The 27,698-nt window shown below is 44.1% G+C and overlaps 1 protein-coding gene across 2 annotated transcripts in view; it reads left to right on the top strand.

The window, feature by feature from the left end:
• The window catches only part of SLCO3A1 (solute carrier organic anion transporter family member 3A1), a 508,525-nt gene that overhangs the window by 467,263 nt on the left and 13,564 nt on the right, over nt 1-27,698 (top strand). For both annotated transcript variants that reach the window (XM_040342366.1, XM_040342365.1), the window contains exon 9: nt 19,484-19,548. In XM_040342366.1, coding sequence (XP_040198300.1) covers nt 19,484-19,548 — 65 coding nt within the window. The remainder of the gene's footprint in view (nt 1-19,483; nt 19,549-27,698) is intronic.

The raw sequence follows: 27,698 nt of genomic DNA, 5'->3' as shown, positions 1-27,698 counted from the left end.
TACACATCACTCTAAACACACCATCCCCACCATGAAACATGGTGGTGGCAGAATCATGTTGTGGAGATGACTGTCGTCAGCATGGACAGGGAAGCTGGTCAGAGTTGATGGGAAGATGGATGGAGCCAAATGCAGGGCAATCTAATGCCCCATACACATGGTCAGAAACTCCGACAGCAAAAGTCCGATGTGAGCTTTTGAACAGAAATTCCGACTGCGTGTAGGCTCCATCGGACTTTTGCTGTCGGAATTTCCGCCAACAAAAGATTGAGAGCTGGTTCTCAAATTTTCCTGATCTGAAAATCCGATTGTTTGTAGCAACTCCGACACGCAAAATTCCGACGCATGCTCGGAAGCATCAAACTTTTCTAAGCTCATCATGGTGTTGTACGTCACTGCGTTCTTGGCGGTTGAAAGTTCAGAGAACTTTTGTGTGACCGTGTGTATGCAAGCCAAGCTTGAGTGGAATTCCGTCGGAAAAACCAATCATGTGTACGGGGCATTAGAAGAAAACCTATTGGAGTCTGCAAAAGGTTTGAGACTGGGGCGGAGGTTCACCTTTCAGCAGGACAATGACCCCAAACATACAACCAGAGCTACAATGGAATGGTTTAGATCAAAGTATATTTATGCATTGGAATGGCCCAGTCAAAGTCCAGACCTGAATCCAATTGAGACAATCTGTGGCAAGACTTGAAAATTGCTGATCACAGATGCTCTCCATCCAGTCTGAGGCCCTGTACACACGTCCGAGGAACTCGACGGGCAAAACACATCGTTTTGCTCGTCAAGTTCCTTGTGAAGCCGCCGAGGATCTCGGCGAGCCAAGTTTCCTCATTGACTAACGAGGAAATAGAGAACATGTTCTCTATTTGGCCTGACGAGATCCTCGTCGGCTTCCTCGGCCAAAAGTGTACACACCACCGGGTTTCTCGGCAGAATACAGCTCCGATCGAGTTTCTGGCTGAATTCTGCCGAGAAACTCGGTCGTGTGTACGGGGCCTGACAGAGCTTGAGCTATTTGGCAAAGAAGAATGGGCAAAAATGTCACTCTCTAGATGTGCAAAGCTGGTAGAGACATCCCCAAAAAGACTTGTAGCTGTAATTGTAGTGAAAGGAGGTTCTACAAAGTATTGACTCAGGGGGGCGCTATACAAATGTATACCACACTTATCTTATATTGTTTTGTAAAGAATTTTGAAAACCATTTATCATTTTTCTTCCACTTCACAATTATGTGCCACTTTGTGTTGGTCTATCACATAAAATTCCAATAATTTTTTTTTTAGGTTTTTGGTTCTAACATGACAAAATGTGGGAAACTTTAAGGGGTATGAATACTTTTTCAAGACACTGTAAACTGAACGAGGGAAGTTTAGCCGGGAGTTGTTTCAGAATTGGGAATCTGCTTCTAATTTCACAGTTACAAGCAATCTTTCATCAGATATTCTGGGCCAGATTCACGTAGAATCGCGGCAACGTATCGTAGTTACACCGACGCAAGTTTTCATCGCAAGTGCCTGATTCACAAAGCACTTGCGAGAAAACTTCCGCCGGCAGCCTCCGGCGCAAGCCCGCGTAATTCAAAGGGGCGCGTGCCATTTAAATTAGGCGCGCTCCCGCGCCGGACCTACTGCGCATGCTCCCTTTTTTTAATTTCCCGCCGTGCTTTGCGCGAAGTGACGTCATTTTTTCGAACGGCGACGTGCGTAGCGTACTTCCGTATTCCCGGACGTCTTACGCAAGAAGGAAACATTTTTAAATTTCGACGCGGGAACGACGGCCATACTTTATACAGCACATACGTGTGCTATGTAAAGTTAGGGCACTTAAAACGACGACTAACTTTGCGACGGGAAACTAGACTAGCAGCGACGTAGCGAACGCGAAAAACCGTCGTGGATCGCCGTAACTACTAATTTGCATACCCGACGCTGGTTTACGACGCAAACTCCCCCCAGCGGCGGCCGCGGTACTGCATCCTAAGATCCGACCGTGTAAAACAATTACACCTGTCGGATCTTAGGGATATCTATGCGTAACTGATTCTATGAATCAGTCGCATAGATACTCCGAGAGATACGACGGAGTATCTGAGATACTCCGTCGTATCTCGGCTGTGAATCTGGTCCTCTGTTCCCTTCGCTGTTGTAGGCGACTTCTGTAATTAGGAGTCCATCTCAAATTCTCCAGGGACAACATAAATCCTTTTCTTATCATTTATCACTCTTGTTACATTGTGCTCTTAGCTGGTATACTGTCATATTTTCTAGAGAAACCTGCTATATGATGTTTTAGATTTTACAGCGGTATCCTAGTGCTCTGGTCCTAAGGCTACCCTCAGGCAAAAGGATTGGCTGTCAAAGCCTAAATCCTCAATGTCCATTAGACTGCAGGACAGACTGAAAAATATACTGACATTTGCTAGATGACTGCTGATTAAATAGCATAGAATGTGGAAGTATTTTGCCAGCTTTTTGTATGTTTGTATCGTGGCTGTTTAATTTCATAGTGGTAAAGACAGAATGGTTTTCTTATTTATGACTTGGCCTTCTGCATCATATTTTAGGCCATGGAATAAATTAGCATAGTTTTGACCACCAGTGTAATTAACCTGTACATTAATTCCAGGGCTAAATAGAGCCACAGCTCTCACCCCTGTAGTAAGAACTTGGTAGATTGTATATACATTTTTAATTACCACGCAATCAGGGCTCAAGTCCTGCGGGAACGTGGGCCGGCGTCCATCTGCGACCTTGGTGGTATCCTCCCCGCTAATCCTGCGCTGTCTCTAAGTGCCACCGCCGACATATATACCGAGCGCAGTACACTCGGCTAGGCTCAACCACGCTCGGCTCCTCTCGCATAAAGGCTAGGAGGCGGGACAGGGAGTGAACGCGAGGGGAGCCGAGCGTGGCCGAGCTTAGCCGAGTGTACCCAAGTGTACTGCGCTCGGTATATGTAGGTGGCGGAGCTCAGGCAGCACGGATGGGCGTATAACGCGCACCCACGATTTTCCCCTGATTTTAAGGGGAAAAAAGTGCGCGTTATACGCCGATAAATACGGTATATAACATTACATTCTGTATACCTCAAACATGTACAGTATGCTGTTTGTTTGTTTTTTGGGGGTGTACATATGGTATTATCGCTATTTTTCACCTGGCTTCCGGGTACTAGCTCCCGTGGGAGTAGGCGTTCCTATGCAGTGGCGCAATGTCCTCTGGGACTTCGCCCAGATGATTGACATGCCTGACAACCCCCCCCCCCCCCCCGGCAGATAAGGCGTGTCACGAGTTTCCGAAATTAGCCGAACTGCGAGTCAGCTCTATACGGCGCCTGCACACCGACTAGGCGCCTTATAGAGCCGACTCGCAGTTCGGGTACTTTCGGAAAGTCGTGACGCGCCTTATCCGCCGGGGAAGTATTTGTCAGGCACGTCAATCATCTAGGCGAAGTCCCAGAGGACATTGCGCCACTGCATAGGAACGCCTACTCCCGCGGGAGCTAGTACCCGGAAGCCAGGTAAAAAATAGCGATAATACCGTATGTACACCCCCAAAAAAAAAAAAAACAGCATACTGTACATGTTTGAGGTATATAGAATGTAATGTTATATACTTGTTTTTTGGGTGAACATCTGCTTTAAAGTTCTTTCTAAGTCCCGCGATAACTCACGGCAGACCTCCGCAATGTCTCCTGGGAACAATGACAAAAGCTCCCAGGAGACATTGCGGCATCGAGGAAGTGACGAAATACCCGCACACTACCTGATTAATCCATATACAGGAAGCGGTCAGTAACATAAAGGATTACTAAGGTACAGTGGATCGGAAAAAAAAAAACATGCGGTTTAGTAATTATGCATATGAGCGTATCATTTTTTTTTTTTTGGTGGGGGAGTGGATCATACCCAAAGATTCCTGTAAGGGGGACCTGTTTCCCCTTCCTCCTTATTCCATCAGAGCACACTCCACTAAGTCGGTTAGTGCATAATAACAAAACAAAAATGAATAGCCCAATACAAGTTTGTATGGCCCCCACGTGCTTGTATGCATGCCTGACAATGTTGGAACATGCTCCTAATGAGACAATGTATGGTGTCCTGGGGTATTTCCTCCCAGATCTGGACCTGGCAGTATTGGATGGACTGAAACATAATGTTCCAGAGGTGTTCTATTGGATTTAGGTCAGGCGAGCGTGGGGGCCATTCAATATTTTCAATTCCTTCATCCTCCAAGAACTGGTGGCATGCTCTCGCCACATGATGGTCATTGTCGTGCACCAGGAGGAACCCAGGACCCACTGCACCAGCGTAGGGTCTGACAACGGGTCCAAGGATTTCATCCTGATACCTAATGGCAGTCAGAGTGCCATTGTGTAGCCTGTAGAGGTCTGTGTGTCCCTCCATTGATATGCCTCCCCAGAACATCACTGACCCACCACCAAACCGGTAATTTTGAATGATGTTACAGGCAGCATAACATTCTCCGCAGCTTCTCCAGACCCTTTCATGTCTGTCACATATGCTCAAGGTGAACCTGCTCTCATCCGTGAAAAGCACAGGGTGCCAGTGGCGGACCTGCCATTTCTGGTGTTCAATGGCAAATGTCATTTGAGCTCCATGGTGCTGGGCAGTGAGCACAGGGCCCACTAGAGGATGTCGGTTTCTCAGGTCTGTTTCTAATAGTTTGGTCAGAGACATTCACACCAGTGGCCTGCTGGAAGTCATTTTGTAGGGCTCTGGCAGTACTCATCCTTTTTCTCCTTGCACAAAGGAGAAGATACCAGTCCTGCTGATGGGTTAAGGACCTTCTATGGCTCTGTCCAGCTCTCCTAGAGTAACTGCCTGTCTCCTAGAATCTCCTCCATGCTTATGAGACCTTCTGGCCATGAAACGTATTGATGTGCCATCCTGGAGGAGTTGGACTACCTGTGCAACCTTTATAGGGTCCAAGTATCGCCTCGTGCTACCAGTAGTGACACTGACACTAGCCAAATGCAAAACTAGTGAAAAACAGTCAGAAAAGATGAGTAGGGAAAAAAAATGTCAGTGGGCCTCCACCTATAAAACCATTCCCGGTTTGTAGGTTGTCTTATTGTTGCCCATCTAGTGCACCTGTTGTTAATTTCATTAACACCAAAGCAGCTGAAAATGATTAACAACCCCCTCTGCTACTTAAAGGAACACTAAAGGTTTGTTTTTTATTAGATCAATTGATTGCTGTAAGCAAGATCATTTAATTATCACTTACCTCGTTTTTCCTTTTGACCTCCAAAATACAGTAATCCAGGTCTGAAAATGCCATTTCCTGTTACTCCTCTTCTTGCTTTCCACCAGCATCTGAGCCATTTTGCATGGTGGAAAGCAGAATGTGCTCACCCCCTCCCTATGACTACAGCCCTGCGTGAAGATGCTCTTATCCCTCACAGGCATGGAGGCTAAGCCTAATGGGAACTGTAGTTCCCATTAGGCCGTGATGTAGCAAGAATGAATGCGCACCGCAAACCAGGAAGTCAGTGAGAATAATGATTCAGGAGTGACAGAGGTGAATAAAAACAGCTCGATTTCAACAGGTATCAAACTAGTTATAATGCAAAACATTACTTTTTACTTTATCAGCTACTGTCAGACTTTCATTTAAGAGGAAAATATTTTTGTCTTTACAACCCCTTTAACTGACCAATATCCCAGGAGCTGAATTGACTTGATGCTATACTCTGATTAAAAAGTGTTCCTTTAATTTTTTTGAGCAGTGTATATATAGCCTATATTTTTTTTGTTTACAAAAGCTTTTATTGTAGAAAAATAATTAGTATACAAGCATAGGTAAATTGTATCAAATCGTATCAAAGGCATACAAAAGGAAGCACATTAAGTAGGCTAGGAGAGGTATATGTTCCGGTAGTATGGTAAAACAGAGCATTTAAATGCTAGCAGCAGATTGAAAGACGTTGAAGTACATGGGGGGATCATTAGTGTTGGTTAGTAAGCGACCAGTATGACCACTTAGCATCAAAAGTGTGTAGGCTGTCATTAAGTGTGTGGTAAACTCTCTCAGAAAGTTTCAACAACTCCATTCTGTCCAGCACCTGCGACCACAACACCTCTCCAGATCTACAATTAAGCGCTATCATCCATTGCACAGAGCTGCAGAGTGAGTGGAAAAGTCTGAAACATGGGAGGGGGACGTCTGGGATATTATCATAGAGAAGGCAGATCTGGGGGTGAGAGAGACTTTATGTTTTGAAGATCTTTCAAATCTGCTAGTTACCTCTGACCACAACTTTGATAACCGTGGGCAGCTCCAAAACACATGGAGCAATGTACCCTCTGTCTGACAGCCCCTGAAACAGTTAGGGGAAACTGATGGGTAGAAGGTATGAATTTTCGATGGGGTAAGGTACCACCTGGTAAATAGCTTCATTGGGGTTTCTCTAAAGGAGACTGCTCTATTACTCTTCCGGAGATTCTCTGACATGGAATGCCAGGTGTCTGGGGGGAGAGCAATATTCAGCTCTGCCTCCCATTGGAGCATAGGTTGCGATTTTTCAGGAGCAGAGAAATCATTAAGGTAATTATACAGTCTAGAGACCATACCCCTGTCCCTGGAGGAGGACATGCATACCCTTTCAAATATGGTGACATTGGGGCTTGTGGAGAGTGAGAAATGCGCCTGGAAGAAAGATTTGACCATCAGAAATCTCTCTTGTTCAGAGGGAGGGAAGTTATGTTCCCTCTGGAGAGATTCAAAGGTCTTAAATCTCCACCTGGACTGCAACGATCCCAGAGTGGTTAGATCACGGTCCATCCAGATGGAGAATGAGGGTCTATCATTGTATGCAGAGAGAAGTCTGGGGTCCCCTAGGAATGGGGTGAGTGGCGAGATAGCTGAGGATAATAGAAAAGGGTCTTTTGTACTAAGCCAGAGTCGGAACATGTGAGCCACTATGATATTACGTTTAAAAGGTTACGGTATAGGACATAGTTGGACCACATAATCCCTTGTAGATGCAATGGATTAATAGATGAAGACTCAAATCTCTTCCATGGGATGGTTTTAGAGGGGGAGAACCATTGAGAGAGCTGTGAAAGTCTTGCAGCTAAAAAGTATTTCCATATGTTAGGGAGGCCTAAGCCACCTTTAGATTGGGGTCTATGTTGTAAAGCATAGCTATATCTTGGTCTCTTATCCGCCCATATGAATTTGTTAATGAGCCTTTGTATGGCCTCTAGCTTGGATTTTGGGATGTTGATTGGAAATGTGCGGAAATAGTATAATAGTTTGGGAAGGATGTTCATCTTAATAGCGCACACTCTGCCTAAAAAGGATATGTGATAAGTGGACCAAGTGTCCAGGAGTGTGCTGATGCGTGCAAAAAGGGGGGTGTAGTTAGCTTTAAATAGGCCATTGTGGTCGGGGGTGATATTAACACCTAAATATTTAATCGAGGATGAGATCCATGTAAAAGGGAAGTTAGTCTGAAGTAGGTTGAGAGTGTTTGGGGGAATGTTGACAGGTAGGGCCGAGCATTTATTCAGATTGATTTTAAGGCCTGAAATCTTGTGAAAAAGATCCAGCTCCTTGAGAAGAACTGGTATGGAGGTATGGGGGTTTGTGAGGTAGATTAATGCATCATCTGCATATAGACTAATTTTATATTCGTGGTGTTCTTTAGTGTAACCTGTGATGTCAGAGTTTGACCTTATAGCCTGAGCAAGGGGTTCTATGGCCAGAGCAAAAAGGAGTGGGGACAGGGGGCAACCCTGTCTGGTCCCTCTCCCCAAAGGGAAGAATTCCGAGTTAATACCAGGAATCCTGATGCGGGTCTGTGGGGAGCTATAAAGTGCGTTGAACCCTTGTAAAAAGCCCCCTGAAATTCCGAATCTAGGTAGTAAACGGTTCAAGTAAGACCAGCTGACGCTGTTAAATGCCTTATGGATGTCTAGGCTGAGAAGACAGGTTTGGCGTGAGTGAAGGTTGGCATCCTGGATGATATTCGTAACCAGCCTAATATTATCTGTGATCTGTCTATTGGGTATGAGGCCAGATTGGTCAATATGTACTAATGGTGAAATGACTTTAGCAAGTCTGTCCGCCAGGATCCTGCCGAAAATCTTGAGGTCATTATTTAATACCGAAATAGGGCGAAAGTTTTGAGGTAGTGAGTGATCCTTGTTGGGCTTGGGGATTAGAGAGAGATTGGCTAAAAGCATCTCCTTTGGGAAGTTATTACCCTCCAGGATATAATTAAATAGGTTTTTTAAGTGTGGGGCTAGGAGTGGGGCAAACTTTTTATAATATAGAGAAGTATAACCATCAGGGCCGGGGGCTGTGGAGGTTTTAAGTGATTTGATGATTTGAGTGATTTCTTCTATTGTACAGGGGGTGTTGAGAGAGTTCAATTGTTGTTGATCTAGAGAGGGGAGGCTGAGGCTCTCAAGCCAAGACTCGGAGGCCGCTCCAGGTAGCCTATATTGCCAAAAGTATTGGGACGCGTGCCATTAGAGTGAGTGGGTAACTTGTATAGCGCAACAAATGCAAACTTAATCGCCTCAAGGCGCTTGGCATCCAGAGTCGTACAGGTCTTTCAGAAGAGGTGGGTCTTTAGTTTTTTCCTAAAAGCCCAATGGTTTTCTTCCAAGCGGATGGTAGTGGGTAGAGCATTCCAGAGCCGTGGTCCTTGGACCGAAAATCTACGTTCTCCCTTAGATTTGTAGCGGGATTTAAGGTTTTGGTTGGTTGACCGGAGCACGCGCTTGGTGACGAAGGGTTTTATTTTATCGCTTAAGTATTGAGGAGCGTTACCCTGTGTACATTTGTGTGTGAGGCAGAGTGTCTTGAATGTCACCCGGTCCTGTACGGGCAGCCAGTGGAGGGACCTCAAGACCGGGGAGATTGGTTCCCACAGCTTTTTACCTGTTACCAGTCTGGCTGCCGTGTTCTGGACGACTTGTAGACGTGAGATCTGGTATTTCGGTAGAGGGAGTTTGTGTAGTCGAGTCACGAGTTGATGATAGTTCCAACCACTACTGCTGTGTCCTCTTCGGGGATGAAGGGGATGAGTCTACATAGCATGCAGAGCCAGTGATGAGAACCGCTGACGACTGATCCTATTTGTGCATCCATCGTCATGTCTGAGTCAAAGATGACTCCGAGACTTGACTTTCTTGCTTGGCGCAATGGTTTGTACGAGGATGGTGGGTGGTGTCCATGTGGTCCTGGAAATGGATTTCCTATTTGCGTGAGGGGTGAGTAGTGAGTAGTTCTGTTTTGGATCCGTTGAGTTTGAGGGAGCTTTCAGTCATCCAATTGTCGATCAGTGTAGGCACTTTCCTAGTTCATGAAATTGGTCTTTTTTTTTGGTGATTCGAAGGTAAAGCTGCGTGTCGTCCGCATAGGAGTGGTAGCACAGGTCCTGTTTGCTGATGATTTTGAGAAGCGGGCGAATGTAGATGTTGAAGAGTACAGGTGAGAGGGGTGATCCTTGAGGTACTCCGCATGTAATGGTCTGTGTTTCTGATGTAAAACCTCCAAGATTCACGGTCTGAGTGCGATTTTCTAGGAAAGATGCGAACCACTGTAGGGCCGAGTCAGAGGCTCCTGCTACTTCTTTGAGTCGCGTGTTGTGGTCTACCGTGACGAAGGCTGCACTGAGGTCAAGCAGCACTAGGAGACAGGATTCTCCGTCATCTGCTGCTTCGAGGGCGTCATCCCATATCTTGAGGAGAGCCGTTTCTGTGCCATGGCCTGGGCGAAAACCTGATTGTAGGGGATCTAGGAGTTTGTGGTCGTCCAGATGGGGCTGAAGCTGTTGTACTACTGCTTTCTCCATGATCTTGGAGATGGTGTTCAGGCTTGTTACCGGTCTGCGATGGTTTGGGTCTTTAGGGTCGAGGTTGGGTTTCTTTAAGAGATGTTTTATTATGCCTTGCTTGAGGGTGTTCGGAACCATCCCTTCCCTGAACGATTGGTTTATGATGTGCGTTATGGTGGGTGCCAAGATGTCAGTGCATTCTTTCAAGAGTTTTGTAGGAATGATGTCATTTGGTGAAGTGTTGTCTCGGAGGCTTCCGATGATGTTTTTTGTGGTGTCGATGGTAATTGGGACCAGCTCGAAATTCGTCGATCGTGGACTATTTATGTTGATTGCTTCTTCTTGCTGTATCTGAGTGGGGTTGGTGTATTTTTTCTGTTGAACTGTTGCCCGAATCTTTTCAATTTTGTCGATAAAGTCAGATAGTTCATTACAGAATTCTTGTGTCTCACTTCCAGGGGCCTCCAAGCAGGAGGGGTTCATAGTCTTAGCGACTAGTTTAAAAAGTTCCCGTGGACGGTTTAGGGCTTTTGAGATGGTGTTTGCGAAATGTTCTTTTTTAGCTTTAAAGATCGCTTTGTGGTAATTCTTAGTGAGGGTTTTGTACTTTGTGTGGTTTTCTTTTGATGGGTTCCTCCTCCAGGCTCCTTCAGCTCTTCTGCGATCCTGTTTCAGTAGAGTGATAGTGTCGTTAAACCAGCCCGAGTTGTTTTTCCGGCTGAGAGCTCTACGTTTTGGAGCTACTATATCTGCTGTTTGTAGTAATGCTTTGTTTAAGGCGTTGAGTGTTTGTTCCGTTGAGTGGTTCAGATTTGGTACTTCTATTTTTGTCGCTAGTGTGGTTTTGAAGAGCTCAGAGTGTAGTTTCTTCTGCGATCTTGCCCAGCGTAAAGTTGTTGGGAGTTTGGGTTTTTGAAGGACGGTGTCAGTGGTTAATATAAATTTGATGGCGTGGTGGTCCATCCAGGGTAAAGGTCTGTTGTCCAGTTTGTTGATATTCACATTTTGTTTGAAGATGAGGTCCAAAATGTGACCTGACGTATGTGTTGAAGTCTTTATGAGTTGGTGCAGACCACGTTCTTCGAGTTGGTCGATGCAGGCGGTAGCGATGGGATCCTGGGTTAAGTTAGCCCAGAGGTTGAAGTCCCCAAGTAACAGCAGGTTTTTGGTTTTCAGGGTGTACGTTGAGAAAAATTCGGTGAAGGGTGTGAGGAGATGCGTCTTTGGTCTGGGCGGTCTGTAGCATAGTAGTATGTGGACGGTTTCCTCGGGTGTAGTTTGAAGTTGCAGGGTGAGTGTTTCCATAAAGGGCAATGAGTTCTGTAGAGTTGGTTTGGTAAGAGCGAGGTGGGATTTGTAGATCACTGCAAGGCCTCCTCCTCTTTGTCCTGTTCTATGCTCGGTTAGGATGCGATAGTTCTCGGGCACAAATCCTGCTAGGATGGGATTACAGTCAGGTGTTAGCCAACTTTCTGTGATAAAGAGGCAATCTGTGTTGTGTTGGACGATGAAGTTGTGGATTTTCTTTCTGTGCTTGACTGCACATCTTGTGTTGATCAGGGCGCATTCTAAGTGTTGTAGTCGATGCGGTGGCTTCTCGTTTTTTGGGTTTGGTTGGCGGTAAATTCTTAGTAGTTGTTCTTTCCGTAGTGTTCTTTGCGTGGAGGTTGGTAGCGTTGAGGCCAACTTCCTTAGGTTGCGGAGGGTACACACACATGAACTTTAATGGCATCCTAGTCTTAGTCTGTAGGGTTCAATATTGAGTTGGCCCACCCTTTGTGGCTATAGCAGCTTCAACTCTTCTGGGAAGGCTGTCCACAAGGTTTAGGAGTGTGTCTAAGTGAATGTTTGACCATTCTTCCAGAAGCGCATTTGTGAGGTCAGGCATCGATTGGAAGCGAAGACCTAGCTCACAGTCTTCACTCTAATTCACCTCAAAGGTGTTCTATAGGCTTGAGGTAAGGACTCTGTGCAGAACAGTCAAGTTCCTCCAGCCCAAACTCGCTCATCCTTGTGTTTATGGAACTTGAGTCAGAATTGGCCCAGGGCTGAAGTGGTTCATTTGTGTCTTTTATATCTGGTTAGTGTTTGGTTCCACCCGCAATTTTTTTTCTTTAAAAGTCAGCAGCTACAAACACTGTAGCTGCTGACTTTTAATAAGGACACTTGCCTGTCCAGGGAGCACGCAATGTCAGCCAGCCGAGGCCGATCCGTTCATCAGATCGGGTGCAATGCCGCCATTCTAACTAAGGGAAACTGGCATTGCAGATTTGCGGCTTCACTGCCCATTTCCTACTGCGCATGTGCAAGTCGCGCAGGGCCTTCGTGAATGGCCAGCTTGTCTGGGACACCCACAGGTCCCAGAAGACACGGGCAGGGGGAGGAAGTGACCTAGGAGCTCTGCGGTATAGGAAGTGGCAGATTAGGATGACGGCATAGCAACAGGACGTTTCTGGTTAGTACATTTTTTTTTTATCCAAATGTTTCCATGAGTGTTTTAAGGAAAAAAAAATCAGGGTGAAACTCAACTTTAAAGAGGAAGTAAACCGCCCCGTGAAAAACGGGAAAAACCTAATCCTGCAAGAGAAAGGCATAATGAGTTGGTACGCATAGCATACCAGCTCATTATGTGCCACTTACCTGAAATGGAAGCCCTCGTAGTCCTCCTCGTTTGCCGCTGCCGTGTCCCCTTGCAGATACTTCCGGCGCTGTGATTGGCCGGAGCAGCGATGACGTCACTCCCGTGCATGCGCACGGGACAGGAAGATCCCTGCGCATGCGTGAAAACGCGGCATTAACCCAGGTTATGCCATTGCGTAAAACTGCACTTTCAGTGTGCCTGCTCCGCACCATAGACATTGGCGCATGTAATTAAAGCGGAGCTCCACCCTCAAATTAAACTCTGCATCAGCACTTTTAAAAAAATGTAATTAGCCGAGTAAAAAAATATATATATATTTTTACATACCTTAAAACGGTTGTTGCTAGGAAGACTTCCTAATCTGCCTTCTTCCTGCACCGCAGTTGTTTTCCTCTGTAGCCTATACCGCACAGACTCCTGGGAATGTTGTGTCATAATTTCTCAGGAGTGTGCTCCTATGCCCCAAAAAAATCGCGGGATTTCAGTAGAGGAAATGACACGAATAGGGCTGTTTACAGCGCCATTTTCAAAAAGGGCACAAAGCCCTTACTTTTCACTAGATCGGCGTGAATTTATTTTTATTAGTGTGGGGATTATGTTATTTACGTTGTCAAAACAACGGGGCGGGACGTTCCTCCGCCGCCGCTCGTTGTTATGACAACGGCACAATCGCCGATACGAGCGGCGCTCTAATGCGCACGCGGGAGATTTAAGGCTTACCCAGCATGCACATCTCGCCGGGAATAGTAAAAAAAAATGTGCTGGGCTTCAGTTGCCCACACAGAGGATGGAAACGGCCACATCGTACTGCACAGCAAAGGAGGACAAGTTTTTTATTTATTTACACATAGATGTGGTATGTTATATGCATTACAATGGGATCATTGGGCCAGATCCACAAAAGGGATACGCAGGCGTATCTGCTGATACGCCGTCGTATCCCTGTTTCTATCTATGCGAATGATTCATAGAATCAGTTACGCATAGATATTCCTAAGATCCGGCAGGTGTAATAGTTTTACACTGTCGGATCTTAGGATGCAGTACCGCGGCCGCCGCTGGGGGCATTTCTCGTCTAAATTCCGCGTCGGGTATGCAAATTAGCACTTACGGAGATCCACAAAGGTTTTTCCCTTCGTTAATTCTCCGTAAGTGTTAGTTTGCCGTCGCAAAATTAGGGCTGCTTTTACAAACTGTAAACTTAGTACACCATGTAAAAGTATACCCTTCTTTCCCGCGTCGCTGTCAAATTATTTTTTTTTTTTTCCTGCCGCATCTCTTTTTTACCCGTCGCGATTCACAAAACTCGGCGCAACGTAACGCAAAGCACGTCGGGAAAATAGCTTCGGGAGCATGCGCAGTACGTCCGGCGCGGGAGCGCGCCTAATTTAAATGGGACTCGCCCCATTAGTTTGGGCACGCCTTGCGCCGGACAGATTTAAGTTACACAGCTGCAAATTTCTAGGTAAGTGCTTGGGCACTTGGGTAGAAATTTTGTGGCGGTGTAACTTAAATCGGAACATTTAAGTTAAGCCCGCTGGTTGTGGATCTGGCCCTTTAGCTACATAATATTTAAATGGCCAAAAAAAAAACGTGACCGGAGCTCCGCTTTAATGTAAATATCTCCTAAACCGTGCAGGTTTAGGAGATATTTCTTGCACCTACAGGTAAGCCTTAATCTAGGCTTACCTGTAGGTGCAAGTTGTGTGATTGAGTTTACAACCACTTTAAGAAAACTGTATATATCGAGGCATGGTGCCAAACATACCAAAGGATAGATTTTGGATTTGCACTTTAAGAAAACCAAAATGCAGGCTTTAAAAGGGCTCTACTGTTATTATCTCTTAAATCACATTCTTTTTTTAAATCAGTCTTTACCTTTTATTTAATTTTTTTTTTTTTTATAATGTGAAAGACAGGATTCTGCTTTATCAAAATCATTCTGTAAATGATGGAGTACTTGAAATCTCACAGGGTTTTTATCTATCGATCTTTTTTTTTTTTTTTTTTAAGCCAACCACTCTTGTTTAATAACTTTGAAATATCGCCGTAAAGGGGCAGATTTGACTTCTTGGATGGTAAAAGAGCCTTAGCCATGTAAAAGATACTTAACCCACTATGGACCAATCATCTGAATTTTGGGACATTAAAGACGGAGCTTAATTGTCCCAGATGTTATATCTTAAAACATTATGAGGCCTGCTGTTACATTCTAAGCCTGAGCCAACACACTATAGCTAAATGCTTATTGTAAAACCGCAAGCTGGGTTATAAAAAAAAAAAATCTCTACTATGTAATATTCTCACATTTTGGACAGCGTCCTGCTTACCTCTCTGGGAACACCTGAGCATTCCGTCTATAATTCATAGAGGTATATTAGGTCCCCAAACCAATGTCACAAAACGTCTCTCTAGCAGATTAACAGACAAAATCTGCAGTTCCCAACCATAATGACTTGTTTTTTATTTCCCAGTGACACCATTAGCTGGTGTTAACAATGCTCCTGAAGTCCAGAACTTAATATGCAGCTCCAGATGTAATTATTTCTGAGACAGGGAGCAGCCGCTGCGAAAATCCCAGTAATGATTTTTGAAGAGGTTATAGCACCTCCCTGATTGGCAGCAAAGTGTCGTTGAAAGGCCCATTAATTAAAGCTGCGTAATAATCATTGTTCTTCAGCTGTTTATGCCATTTTCAGTTCTGCACTCTGTATTTAAGATAGACAGACATATGCAAAGCTGATCCTATTTCTGCCTGTCGTATAATGTCCCTGGTCACCATTCATCACCGGGTCATGTAGCATACAGGGTATTATCTGTCTTTATTGGAAAGATTAGTCCAACCCCAATGCTTACATGTTTTTTTTCGCACTGCAAAGCTACTACAGTCATGTTTAATTCATACTGACTGTTGTTTTAACAATCTCGGCAATTCTCCTGATCCTTGCCCTTCAGTGAGCGGGTAACATTTTAACATCCTTTGCTGTAATAGCGATGGGATTAAACTTGGTGGTTTATATTTGATGAATGAATTGTACATTCTCCCCATATCCGTTTGTTCATATTTTTTCTAAATGATGTGAAATCAATACTGGAGTGATTCAATGTAGAAACACTCAAGGCTTCTATAATGGAGCTTCCTTTCCAACTCCTACTTATTCCAAGCTGCTTGGTTTATTGTGAATTATATTACAACCCACGGTCGGTCCATCCGATGAGAACGGTCCGAAGGACAGTTGTCATCGGTTAACCTATGAAGCTGACTGATGGTCTGATGTGCCTACACACCATAGGTTAAAAACCGATTGTGTCAGAACGCAGTGACGTAAAACACAACGACGTGCTGAAAAAACCGAAGTTCAATGCTTCCAAGCATGCGTTGACTCGACTCCGAGCACACGTGGACCTTTAACCGATGCTTTTGCATACTAACCATCGGTTTTGACCGATCGGTTAGGTGTCCATCGGTTCAATTTTAAAGCAAGTTCTACATTTTTGGACCGAAGGATAACCGACACGATCGGTTTGGACCGATGAAAAGGTCCTTCAGTCCGCTTTCATCGGTTTTGACCGACCGTGTGTACACGGCCTTACTGTTCCATTGCTTGCAGAATTCCCCAGGCAGGTTTTTACAGCAATAAGGGCATAGGGGTTCACACTAATCACCCCGCGCGGCGCAGATTTCCCCTGCTGCCCGACCCCCAGCCCCGTCACATCACTGCCAGCTTCCCTCCTTTCCGGCTGGCTGCTGAGGAGGTTTCAAGATGGAGAGCGGGGAAGAGGCCGGTAAATATATAGTTTACCGGTCCCTTCTTTTTCTGAATGATCGATACCAATCTTCAGTTTTTAAATGAGCAGGAAGCTGCTCAGCACAGAGCACTTCCCATTCATTCACTCTCCAGTGCAGCCAAGGCTGCAGAGAAAGAGACTGGAGAATCTCTGTCTTAAGTCCCTTTATCTGTCTCCAAAGTGAGGGATCAGCAATCTGTTTGGACCCCTGATATTTCACCAAAGCCCCCCCAATGGGGCTCCGAAAAAATAAACATAATAAAATTGTAAAAAAAAAAAAAAAATGCTGACACCTTCCACTGCCCTACTGAGACGAATCTCTGCTCTACTGACACAGTCCTCTGCTCTACTGACACCGTCCACTGCTCTACTGACACCGTCCTCTGCTCTACTGACACGGTCCACTGCTCTACTGACACCGTCCACTGCTCTACTGACCCCGTCCACTGCTCTACTGACACCGTCCACTGCTCTACTGACACCGTCCACTGCTCTACTGACACAGTCCTCTGCTCTACTGACACCGTCCACCGCTCTACTGACACCGTCCACCGCTCTACTGACACCGTCCACCGCTCTACTGACACCGTCCACCGCTCTACTGACACCGTCCACCGCTCTACTGACACCATCCACCGCTCTACTGACACAGTCCTCTGCTCTACTGACACAGTCCTCTGCTCTACTGACACAGTCCTCTGCTCTACTGACACCGTCCTCTGCTCTACTGACACCGTCCACTGCTCTACTGACAGTCCTCTGCTCTACTGACATCGTCCACCGCTCTACTGACAACGTTCAATGCTCTACTGACACTGTCCATGTTTTAATATATATCTAACTGTGGTGGTACTATGGGCACTCTCAGGTGTTAATCAGTGCCACTTCCCAAATTGATACACAATTTTAGAAAATCTAAAAAAAAAGGACCTTAAAGGCATATACACATGAATTAAATTTTAAAATCGATTAATATTTGATTCTTCAGCATCATAAAAGTTTATCCAAAATTCACAATTATAAACATATGTAAAATCATTGAGACATCGATGGGCACTACATATTCCAAAGATGGTGTAATACACGTATACCGGACACCAGGAGGGTTGTCTAGGTGTAGACCAATTCCTTTAAATTCTGCCAGGTGCTAGGGTTCCTTTACACCATCATAGTTTGATCTAAATGTTTTGTGACCTAGTCGCTTTTTCAGGAGCTAGTAGTGCGTTAGTATTAAAGAAAACTTGTCAATGCACTTGCTCCTGAGATCGGGGGGGGCATGCCAGACCATAGTGTAAATCCCTGTGCGGGGCGCATTCAAAGGATATTATTCTGAGGTTCTTAGATCCTTCTAATTCTGAGACGAGGATTGTCAAGCCTCCAAGATGGGGGTCGCCAATGGCCTTAATTTACGCCAATAAGCACCTCTTCCTAAATTTGTATATGAGTAGATGATCTCTCACAGTATAGATAATATCCTTGGGTGCCTTTTAGTATTCTTCTGGTCCCAGAGATATATCAGCGGCATTTATGTAGGGGAGGACTTCCGTCCTTCCACCCCACAGAGCCAAAAGTCAAGTCCAAAATTATATTATGTATATATACACACACGCATGTGTGTTTGAGCTTTGGGGTAGACCCCTTAATGCAATAGGATGCACACATCTATGAATAAGGGCATGGGCAGATGAAGATTCAACAGCATGGATAAACATTTTCAAGCAAGTGAACCTAATGCCGCGTACACAGGATCGGACATTCCGACAACAAAACCCGTGGATTTTGGCTCAAACTTGTCTTGCATAAACACGGTCGCACAAATGTCGGAAATTCCGATCACCAAGAACGCGGTCACGTCTAACATGTAGGAAGGCACTAGAAAAGGGAAGTTCAATACCAAGTGCGCCACCCTTTGGGCTCCTTCTACTAATCTCGTCTTAGTAGAAGTTTGGTGAGAGACAATTCGTGCTTATGTCATCTGCTGCTGTTCCTGATCTCTTGGAGTCTCGGAGAAATCAGTTTGTCAGAACTCTGTGTGAATATCAGCAGCAAAACAACTTCATTATTCTAGCATTATAAAAGAAAAGAGAATGCGCTGCATTAAAAGATAAAAAAAATTGCAGCGTGACGAATGTGCTATCTCCATTACGAATGCTAGTTTTACCAGACCGAGCTTCCGTCCTGTACTTGATTCAGAGCATGTGTGGAATTTTATGCATCAGAATTGTCTACACACGCTCAGAATTTACGCGAACGGTTGTCGAAAAATTTAAGATCCAGTTCTCAAATTTTTTTTGTCGGAAATTCCGACAGCAAATGTCCGATGGAGCCTACAGACGGTCGCAACTTCAACAACAAGCTCCCATCGAGCGTGTGTATGCGGCATAACAAATGTGTTTGATAACGATGTGGATATTGTGGTTGATTTACTAAAGACAAATAGGCTGTTCACTTTGCAAGTAAATTTGGCCCAGTGCCCAATCAATGTGGTTAAATTTCACTTTGCAAAGAATACCCAATCACATCAGGGTTGCCAACTTTCAGTAAATTTACGAACAGTTTGTAAAATCTGTACTTTTTGCATCTGTCCTTGATTTTCCATTACAGTCATATAGGCTGCATGTCCGTAATTGACGTTCATGGACAGACGCAACAATTATGGATTTTACAAACTGTAAATTTACTGAAAGTTGGCAACCCTGAATCACATGCAAAGAAAAAAAAATAGAAGAAAAATAGCATTTTTACCTGCACACAATTCAATAATGAAAGCCAGGGCAGCTTCACCTTATTCACTAAAATGTCCTTGCAAAAACAAACAGCCTATTTGCTTTTGGTAAATCAGTCCCTCTGACTCTATTCTGTTTTATTTATTTAGCCCTGGTTCACACTGGGTACGATTTGGAACGATTTGAGATGCGATTTGACATGTCAAATCGCATCTCAAATCGGCGGCAATTGTCGGCAATGGCACTGTCCTAATCAGTGCGACGCCGCATCTGCGATTTCAAAAAGTAGTTCCTGTACTACTTTTTGCGATTTACATTAAATTGCGGCCGAAATCGCGGCAAAATTTGAGGCCGCGAAATCGCGGTAAAATCGCGCATTTTACCGCGATTTTGAATTCGCAGCAGTGTGAACCTAGGCTAAAGAAGCATTTCTTTTCAGGTAGTCCAGCTATTCTAAAGGTTACATGCCCTTATCCACAATGTCTCTTGTTTTTGTTTTTCCCTGCAGGGCAGTAAGTCCGGAGCTCAAGTCATATGCACTGGGTGTTCTCTTCCTTTTACTACGTCTAATTGGTAAGTATCTAAAATACTTTACACCTTACACCATTCTTTCTTAACCAGGGTTCCCCCAGAGGTTGCTAGGAGTTCCTTGAGTAATGACTGCCTCTCAGATAAATTACCACTGTTACCAATTATCTTTTTAGCTATCTGTAAGTGGGAATTCTTTCCACTGACCACAAATGTAAGGTGCATTCTTCCCACTGACCATCACGCTAATGTACTGTGACCTGTAGATGTAGCTTTAATTAGCAGACGATCCCCAAGGCCTGATTCCCAGCTATGCATTTTTAGTGCTTTTTGCATTTAGCAGATTTGCACTACAGTCCATTTATCATGGTTTCCTATGGAACATGTTCTGTAGTGCAAATCTGCAAAATGCAAAAAGCACTAAAAATGCCATAGGTGTGAATCAGGCCTTAGGCCTCGTACACACGACCGAGGAACTCGTCGGGCGAAACTCATCGTTTTCCTCGTCGAGTTTCTTGTTAGGCTTGTCGAGGAACTCGACAAGCTTGCTTTGCGTACACACTTTACAGACAAAATCTCATCGTTCTCAAACGCGGTGAAGTACAACACATACAACGGCAGGGGAAGTTCGATTCCACTTGCACAACTCTTGGGGCTGCTTTTGCTAATCTCATGAGTTTGCGTGTTAAAGCGGGAGTTCCGCGGGAAAACTGTTTTTTTTAAATACTTTCTTGTAACGCTGGTGGTACAAAGAAAATAGTACTCACCAGTCTCATCATGGCAGCCGCTAGCAGGACGATATCCCTCAGAAATAGATTTTATAAAATTTCGTGATGGACATTGCCATCTTTACTCCGGGCACTCTGAAGCCCTCCTGTACGATCTTCCGGGATGCGCGCTCTATCCCGCGCAAGCGCAGTCTGACGGCGAGCTGGGCCGTCAACACTGCATACTTACAATGGGCGAATTGTATCCGCCCCCGGTCACATGACCGTCACATGACCCGGTGCAGTCATGTGACGTTTGAAATCTCTCGAGATTTCTCCTCTGGCTGCTGTAAAGAATAGTGTCTCGTCATCGTCCAGAGACACACGTGATAGCTCCCAAAATTCATTGCGGTGCAAAGCGACACGCCCAGTCCCGCAACCCTAGAACCAGGAAGTGCCTGGACGAGCAGCCATAAAGAAGGTATGGAGATTTTTTGAATTTTTTTGAATAGCCAAATCGTTATGTACATCGGGGGGACTAGTGAATCGGACAAAGTGCCAAAATCGGGTGAACCTCCACTTTAAGTAAAAGTTTGGTAAGAGACGATTTGCACTTTACAGTCTGTTACAGCGTGAAAAATGTGTTATCTCCATTACAAACGCTACTTTTACTCCCGTCTCATACTTTATTCTGAGCAAGCGCGAGTTTCTTAGCATGCAGACGCTCGAGTTTGTCGTCGAAAACCAGCCAGACGAGGAACTCGACGAGCAAATTGAGACTCCCGTCGAGGAAAAAGAGAACTTGCTCTCTTTTTGTGCTCGTCGAGTTCCTCGACAGTTTCCTCAAAGAAAAACATACACACGACCGGTTTCCTCGGCAAAAAAGCTCTCCCACCAAGTTTCTTGATGGATTGTGCCGAGGAAACCGGTCGTGTGTACGAGGCCTAAGACTGTAAAGTTATTTAACCGCTTGCTGACCGATGCACGACTAAATACGTTGACAGAATGGCACTGCTGCGCAAAAATATGTATATATACATCCCCTTTAGGAAACTGTATTATGGATGCACGCGCCTGCCGTGGATTCGATGTCCGCTGGGATACTCGCGATTGTGTCACGGTGAGGAAGAACGGGGAGATGCTGTTGTAAACAAGCATTTCCCCATTCTTCTTAGTGACAGGACAGTGATCACAGATTCCTCTAATCGGAAGCTGTGATCAGTGTCGTGTCACACACAGCCCACCCCCCTACAGTTAGAAGCACTCCCTAGGGCAGTGATGGCGAACCTTGGCACCCCAGATGTTTTAGAACTACATTTCCCATGATGCTCATGAACTCTGCAGTGTAGTTGAGCATCATGGGAAATGTAGTTCCAAAACATCTGGGGTGCCAAGGTTCGCCATCACTGCCCTAGGGCACACTTAACCCTTTCAGCGCCATCTAGTGGTTAACCTCTTCACTGCCAGTGTCATTTTCACAGTAATCCGTGCAATTGTATAGCACTGATCTCTGTAAAAATTACAATGGCCCCAAAAATGTGTCAAGTGTCCGTGGTGTCCACCATAAAGTCGCAGTCACGATAAAAAACGCTGATCACCATCATTACTAGTAAAAATCAATATACGCTTATCCGCGATTTTTTTTTTTACCAAAAATATGTAGAATACGTATCGGCCTAAACCGAGGAAAAACATTTTTTTATCAATTTTTGGGGGATATTTATTGTAGCAAAAAGTAAAAAATATAGAATTTTTTTCAAAATTGTCACTCTATTTTTGTTTATAGCGCAAAAAATAAAAACCGTAGAGGTGATCAAATGCCACAAAAAAAACCTCTATTTGTGGGAGAAAAATTTTGTTTGGGAGCCACGTCGCACGACCGCGCAATTGTCTGTTAAAGCGACACAGTGCCAAATCGCAAAAAGTGGCCTGGTCTTTGGCCAGCAAAATGGTCCGGGGCTGAGGTGGTTAAAGTGTTTGTCAATGTTGAAAAGGTTGTGAAAGACTACTTTATGGGATATACACTAGCGGTTAATTTAATTCTCTTGTTTTTGTTATTTAACCACTTAAGGACCCATTCACGCCGATATACGTTGGCAGAATGGCACGGCTGGGCACATCCACGTACATGTACGTGGCTCTTTAAGCCCAGCTGTGGGGTCGCACGCATGCACGCACGCGACCCCGTCCGAAACTCCGTGGCCGCACGACTCGCAGACCTGATCGCCGCTGGAGTCCCGTGATCGGTCCCCGGAGCTGAAGAACGGGGAGAGCTGTGTGTAAACATAACTTCCACGTTCTTCACTGTGGCGCTGTCATCGATCGTGTGTTACCTTTTATAGGGAACCACAATCGATGCCGTCACACCTACAGCCACACCCCCCTACAGTTAGTAACACAGATTAGGTCATACATAACCCCATCAGCGCCCCCTTGTGGTTAACTCCCAAACTGCAACTGACATTTTCACAGTAAACAATGCATTTTAAATGCATTTTTTGCTGTGAAATGACAATGGTCCCAAAAATGTGTTAAAATTATCTGAAGTGTCCGCCATAATGTCGCAGTCACGAAAAAAAAACGCTGATCGCCGCCATTAGTAGTAAAAAATGTTTTTAATAAAAATGCAATAGAACTATACCCTTTTTGTAAACGCTATAAATTTTCTGCAAACCAATTGATAAACGCTTATTGCGATTTTTTTACCAAAAATAGGTAAATAAAATATCGGCCTAAACTGGGGGAAAAAATGTTTTATATATTTTTGGGGGATATTTATTATAGAAAAAAGTTAAAAATATTGCATTTTTTTCAAAATTGTCGTTCTATTTTAGTTTATAGCGCAAAAAATAAAAACCGCAGAGGTGATCAAATACCACCAAAAGAAAGCTCTATTTGTGGGAAAAAAAGGACGCCAATTTTGTTTGGGAGCCACGTCGCACGACCGCGCAATTGTCTGTTAAAGCGACGCAGTGCCGAATTGCAAAACTGTCCGGGTCCTTTAGCTGCCTAAAGGTCCGGGTCTTAAGTGGTTAAAAAAAAATGGAAAAGGATATTTTTTTTTTTTATATATCTATGCAAAAATGTTTTGCTTTTCATTTCAATTTTAAACTGAATAGGTTGTTTTACAAGATGATCGTTTACAATCACTTTAAGTGGTTGTAAAGACAGGTTTTTTATCTTAATGCATTCTATGCATTAAGATGAAAAACCTTCTGTGTGCAGCAGCTCCCTCAGCCTCCCTAATACTTACCTGAGCCCCATCTCGATCCAGCGATGTTGCAGGAGAGACTCTCCTGCCTCATTGGCTGAGACAGCAAAGGAATGCCATAGGCTCCCGCTGCTGTCAAAGTCAGTGAGCCAATGAGGAGAGAGAGAGGGCAGGGCCCGTGTCTGAATAGACACACAGAAGTGGCTTGGCCTATGTAAACAAGGCAGACTGCTGTTCTGTGAGGGAGGAAAATTGAGTTCTTGTGTTTCTGCTAAGCAGAAACACAATTCTCTGCTTTTCTCCAGTCACAGCATTCCCCCACAGTTAGAAAGCACTCTCTATAAACCCTTTGATTACCCCTGATGTTAACCCCTTCCCTATACAGTATTATTTTATTGTTTTTAATAGTAATGGTGGAGATCAGCAATTTTTAGCGGGACTACGACATTGCGGTGAACAAATCTTACACTGTGAGGGAGATTCACTAAAACGTGTGCACTCGGAATCTGGTGCAGCTGTGCAGGGTAGCCAATCAGCTTCTAACTTCAGCTTGTTAACCTCCCTGGCGGTATGATTATTTCAGATTTTAGGTGCTGAGAGCGGTACCATTATTTTAAATGGAAATTTGACGTTTTATACTGTAGGCCTGTAATTTTTAGGAATAACTCACTTATATCTGTCCAAACAAGAGTCTAGTAGGCATCCCGGGTATGAATTTTTTTTAAAAACAAAATTATAAATTATAATATAATAAATAAATTATAAATAATTATAACGAGTAATAATATAATTATAATAAAAATTATTCAATAATGTAATCAACTCAAAATCACTGAAATTTGCTCAGTTGCAGAATTGTCGCTGTCATTACTTTTATTTTTTATGACGAATTTCCCCACAAATCGCTATCGCTCAATTCTGCAAGTGATTATAATTTATTATCGCTGTTTTCTAGCTGATCTAAAACCATTTTTGACATAAAGGGACACTTTTGGTTGCTATGGACAATCTACAGTTTGCAGGCAGAAAGAACCGTTTTTATTATATAAAAGAACATGTAGGACACTGGGCAGACCACTAGGGACAAGGGGGGTGTGTATTTTTTACATACAGTACTGTAATCTATAAGATTACAGTATACTGTATGTAAGGTGTTTGTTTACCTTTTTGAATTTGGCGCCGTTCTCCACCCCCGTGCGTCGTAACGTCGCAGGGAACAGAGATCGGTGGCACAGGAGGACGCTGTGTGAATCGAGCGAGGACCCGCTCGCTCACACAGCGCGGTGGCATCGCTGGATCCAGGGACAAGGTAAGTAACTTTGTCTCTGGCTGCAGCGTGGCGAGCCCGAGTCTGACTCGGGGATACCGCTTTTGGTATAAAAATCTTACCCCGAGCCAGACTCGAGAATACCGCCAGGGGGGTTAAAATAAGCTTGGACAATAAAGTCTGGAATCTGATTGATTTCTTTCCAGAGCTGCACCCAAATTTGCACCCTTTAGTTTTAGTAAATCCCCCTTTATTTATTTTTTATATTGGTGTCACTGGTCCCAAAAAAGGTGTCACTTAGGGGGGGATTTACTAAAACGAAAGGGTGCAAATTCAGGTGCAGCTCTGGAAAGAAAGAAAAAAAAGGCGGACAACCGGCTTCTGTTTACTTCTGTGATCAGCTGTCATTGACTGTAGCTGTCTTTCGCTATAGTGTGGACGTCAAGTGGTTAATTCCCAGGACTGCGTTCATGTTGACCATTATTCAGATTCCATCTCTCATTTTCCAATGCCAATTTGAAATCTATACTAGGAATCTTACTGGTTGGTCTCCGTATGGCCGCTTTCCAAAAGGAAAAACTCTTCATGCGTGAATACCAGATTTCTCACTGATCCTCGTTACCTCATCTGCCCCATAGTTGGCTGGCCCTGGTATACAGAATGCAGTAATTAGGGACTTACATTGTACTGCCCCAAATGTATACAGAAATAGAGATATTCATGATGGGCAGATGGATTTTGACAGAGGTCATGGAAGTGAGTTCCCAGAGGAGGCAGAAAACCAAGCTCCGACTTCTGACATGGCAGAATGCTCCTGGATACAAGAAGAGGATTTTCATCTGGTACAAATACCTTTCTACCTCGCTTCTATACTATCTAAAAATGCAAACAATGCAGCCATGTCCCTTAGTGCAGATAAAAGAGATACATTAGATGAAAGTAGAATTACCCAACTCTGTGCAATTTTGTGACTTTGTACATTAGCACAGGGCTCGACAAATCCCGGTCGCCATGGCGACTAGAAATAGCATCCTGGCGACTTGGCTTGGAAGGTGGGCAAAATTTAAATTTTTTTTTGTGAAGTCCCCACAGATCCTTGTGTGAGCTGGTGCCATCTGGTGGTGGCCGTTGGTATTACAAGTTAAGCATTTCAAGTTAAACAGCAATTCTAATGTAATTTTTCACTATTTTCACTGCCATCTTCTTCCCTCTAATTAGAACCCCCAAACATTATATATATTTTTTATCCCAACACCCTAGAGAATAAAATGGCGATCGTTGCAATACTTTCTGTCACGCCGTATTTGCACCGCGGTCTTACAAGCGCACTTTTTTGGGGGAAAAATTACACTTTTTTTTATTAAAAAATAAGACAACAGTAAAGTTATCCCCATTTTTTTAATATTATGAAAGATAATGTTTCGCCGAGTAAATTCATACCCAACATGTCACGCTTCAAAATTGCGTCCGCTCGTGGAATGCCGACAAACTTTTACCCTTTAAAATCTTCATAGGCGACGTTTAAAAAAATCTACAGGTTGCATGTTTTGAGTTACAGAGGAGGTCTAGCGCTAGAATTATTGCTCTCGCTCTACCAATCGCGGCGATACCTCACGTGTGTGGTTTGAACACCATTTACATATGCGGGCGCTGCTCACGTATGTGTTCGCTTCTGCGTGCAAGCTCGTCAGGACGGGGTGCGTTTTCTGGCTCCTAACCTTTTTTAGCTGGCTCCTAGATTCCAAGCAAATTTGTCAAACCCTGCATTAGCATATCCTAGCAATGTGGGCTTTAGGTGACATGAACTTTGGAGAAAGTTTTTCTGCAGGCTGGGGGTTTTACGCTGATGGATGCTGTTATCGTCTTACCTTGTACAAGAAATGCCCTGCCTTTTGCATTAATGATTGTTACTCTGTCACTTTTGCCATTTTCATTTATTCATAATATGGTAAAAGCTGTTTAAATTGTTAGGTCTACATCTTTCTTTTCTGACTTACGGTATATTCAGAAAATTACAATTTGTTAAGAAAAAAAAATATCGAAATGTTTTAAAACACAGTAGAAATATTATGTATGTGAGCTTTTAACAAAAGTTTTGAAATAACAAAAGAAAAAATGCAGGGCCGCAACATATCAGCTTTTAGCAGCACTTGAACACACCGCTGTGAGGCCTTGTACACACGATCGTTTTCCTCGACAGAATCCATGAAGAAACTTGGTGGCAGTGCTTTTTTGCCGAGGGAAACGGTCGTGTGTATGTTTTTCATCAAGAAACTGTAGTGGAACTCGATGAGAAAAAAGAGAACAAGTTCTCTTTTTCCTCGTCGGGAGTCTCAATTTCCTCGTCGTGTTCCCCCGACGGGCTGGTTTTCGACGAGAAACACGTTCGTGTGTATGCTTAGAAACCCTCACATGCTCAGAAGGGTGGCGCCAGTGGAATCAAACTTCCCCTTTATAGTGCCATTGTACGTGTTTTACGTCACCGCGTTTGAGAACGACGAGATTTGGTCTTGACAGTGTGTACGCAAAGAAAGCTTGTCAAGTTTCTCGACAAGCCTGACAAGGAACTCGTCGAGGAAAACGATGTTTCATTTACGACGAGTTCCTCGGTCGTGTGTACGAGGCCTCAGTGTAGTGGAGCTTGTAATGTTATATCGACAAAGAAACTATAAAAGACACGTCCTTTTTTTTTTTTTTTTTTTTTTTTTTTTTTAGCTCCAATTGCTATACACCAAATAAGCCATATTATATGCTGTCCTTTTTTGTTAGTGATTGTAAAAGCATATCTTTACTGAAGATGGATTTTATGGTTTTTGGTGGAGTGAAGCAGGAGTAAGACCTCGTACACACGACCGAGAATCTCGTCGTAAAAGAAACGTCGTTTTCCTCGACGAGTTTCTTGTCAGGCTTGTCGAGAATCTTGTCAAGCTTTCTTTGCATACACACTGTCAAAACAATATCTCGTCGTTCTCAAACGCGGTGACGTACAAAACGTACAACGGCACTACAA

The sequence above is a fragment of the Rana temporaria genome, chromosome 3 (genome assembly GCF_905171775.1).
Source record: "Rana temporaria chromosome 3, aRanTem1.1, whole genome shotgun sequence".
In the NCBI taxonomy this organism is placed as follows: Eukaryota; Metazoa; Chordata; class Amphibia; order Anura; family Ranidae; genus Rana; species Rana temporaria.
Note: the sequence above shows the minus strand (reverse complement) of the source record. Positions and strands in the feature narration are given on the sequence as shown.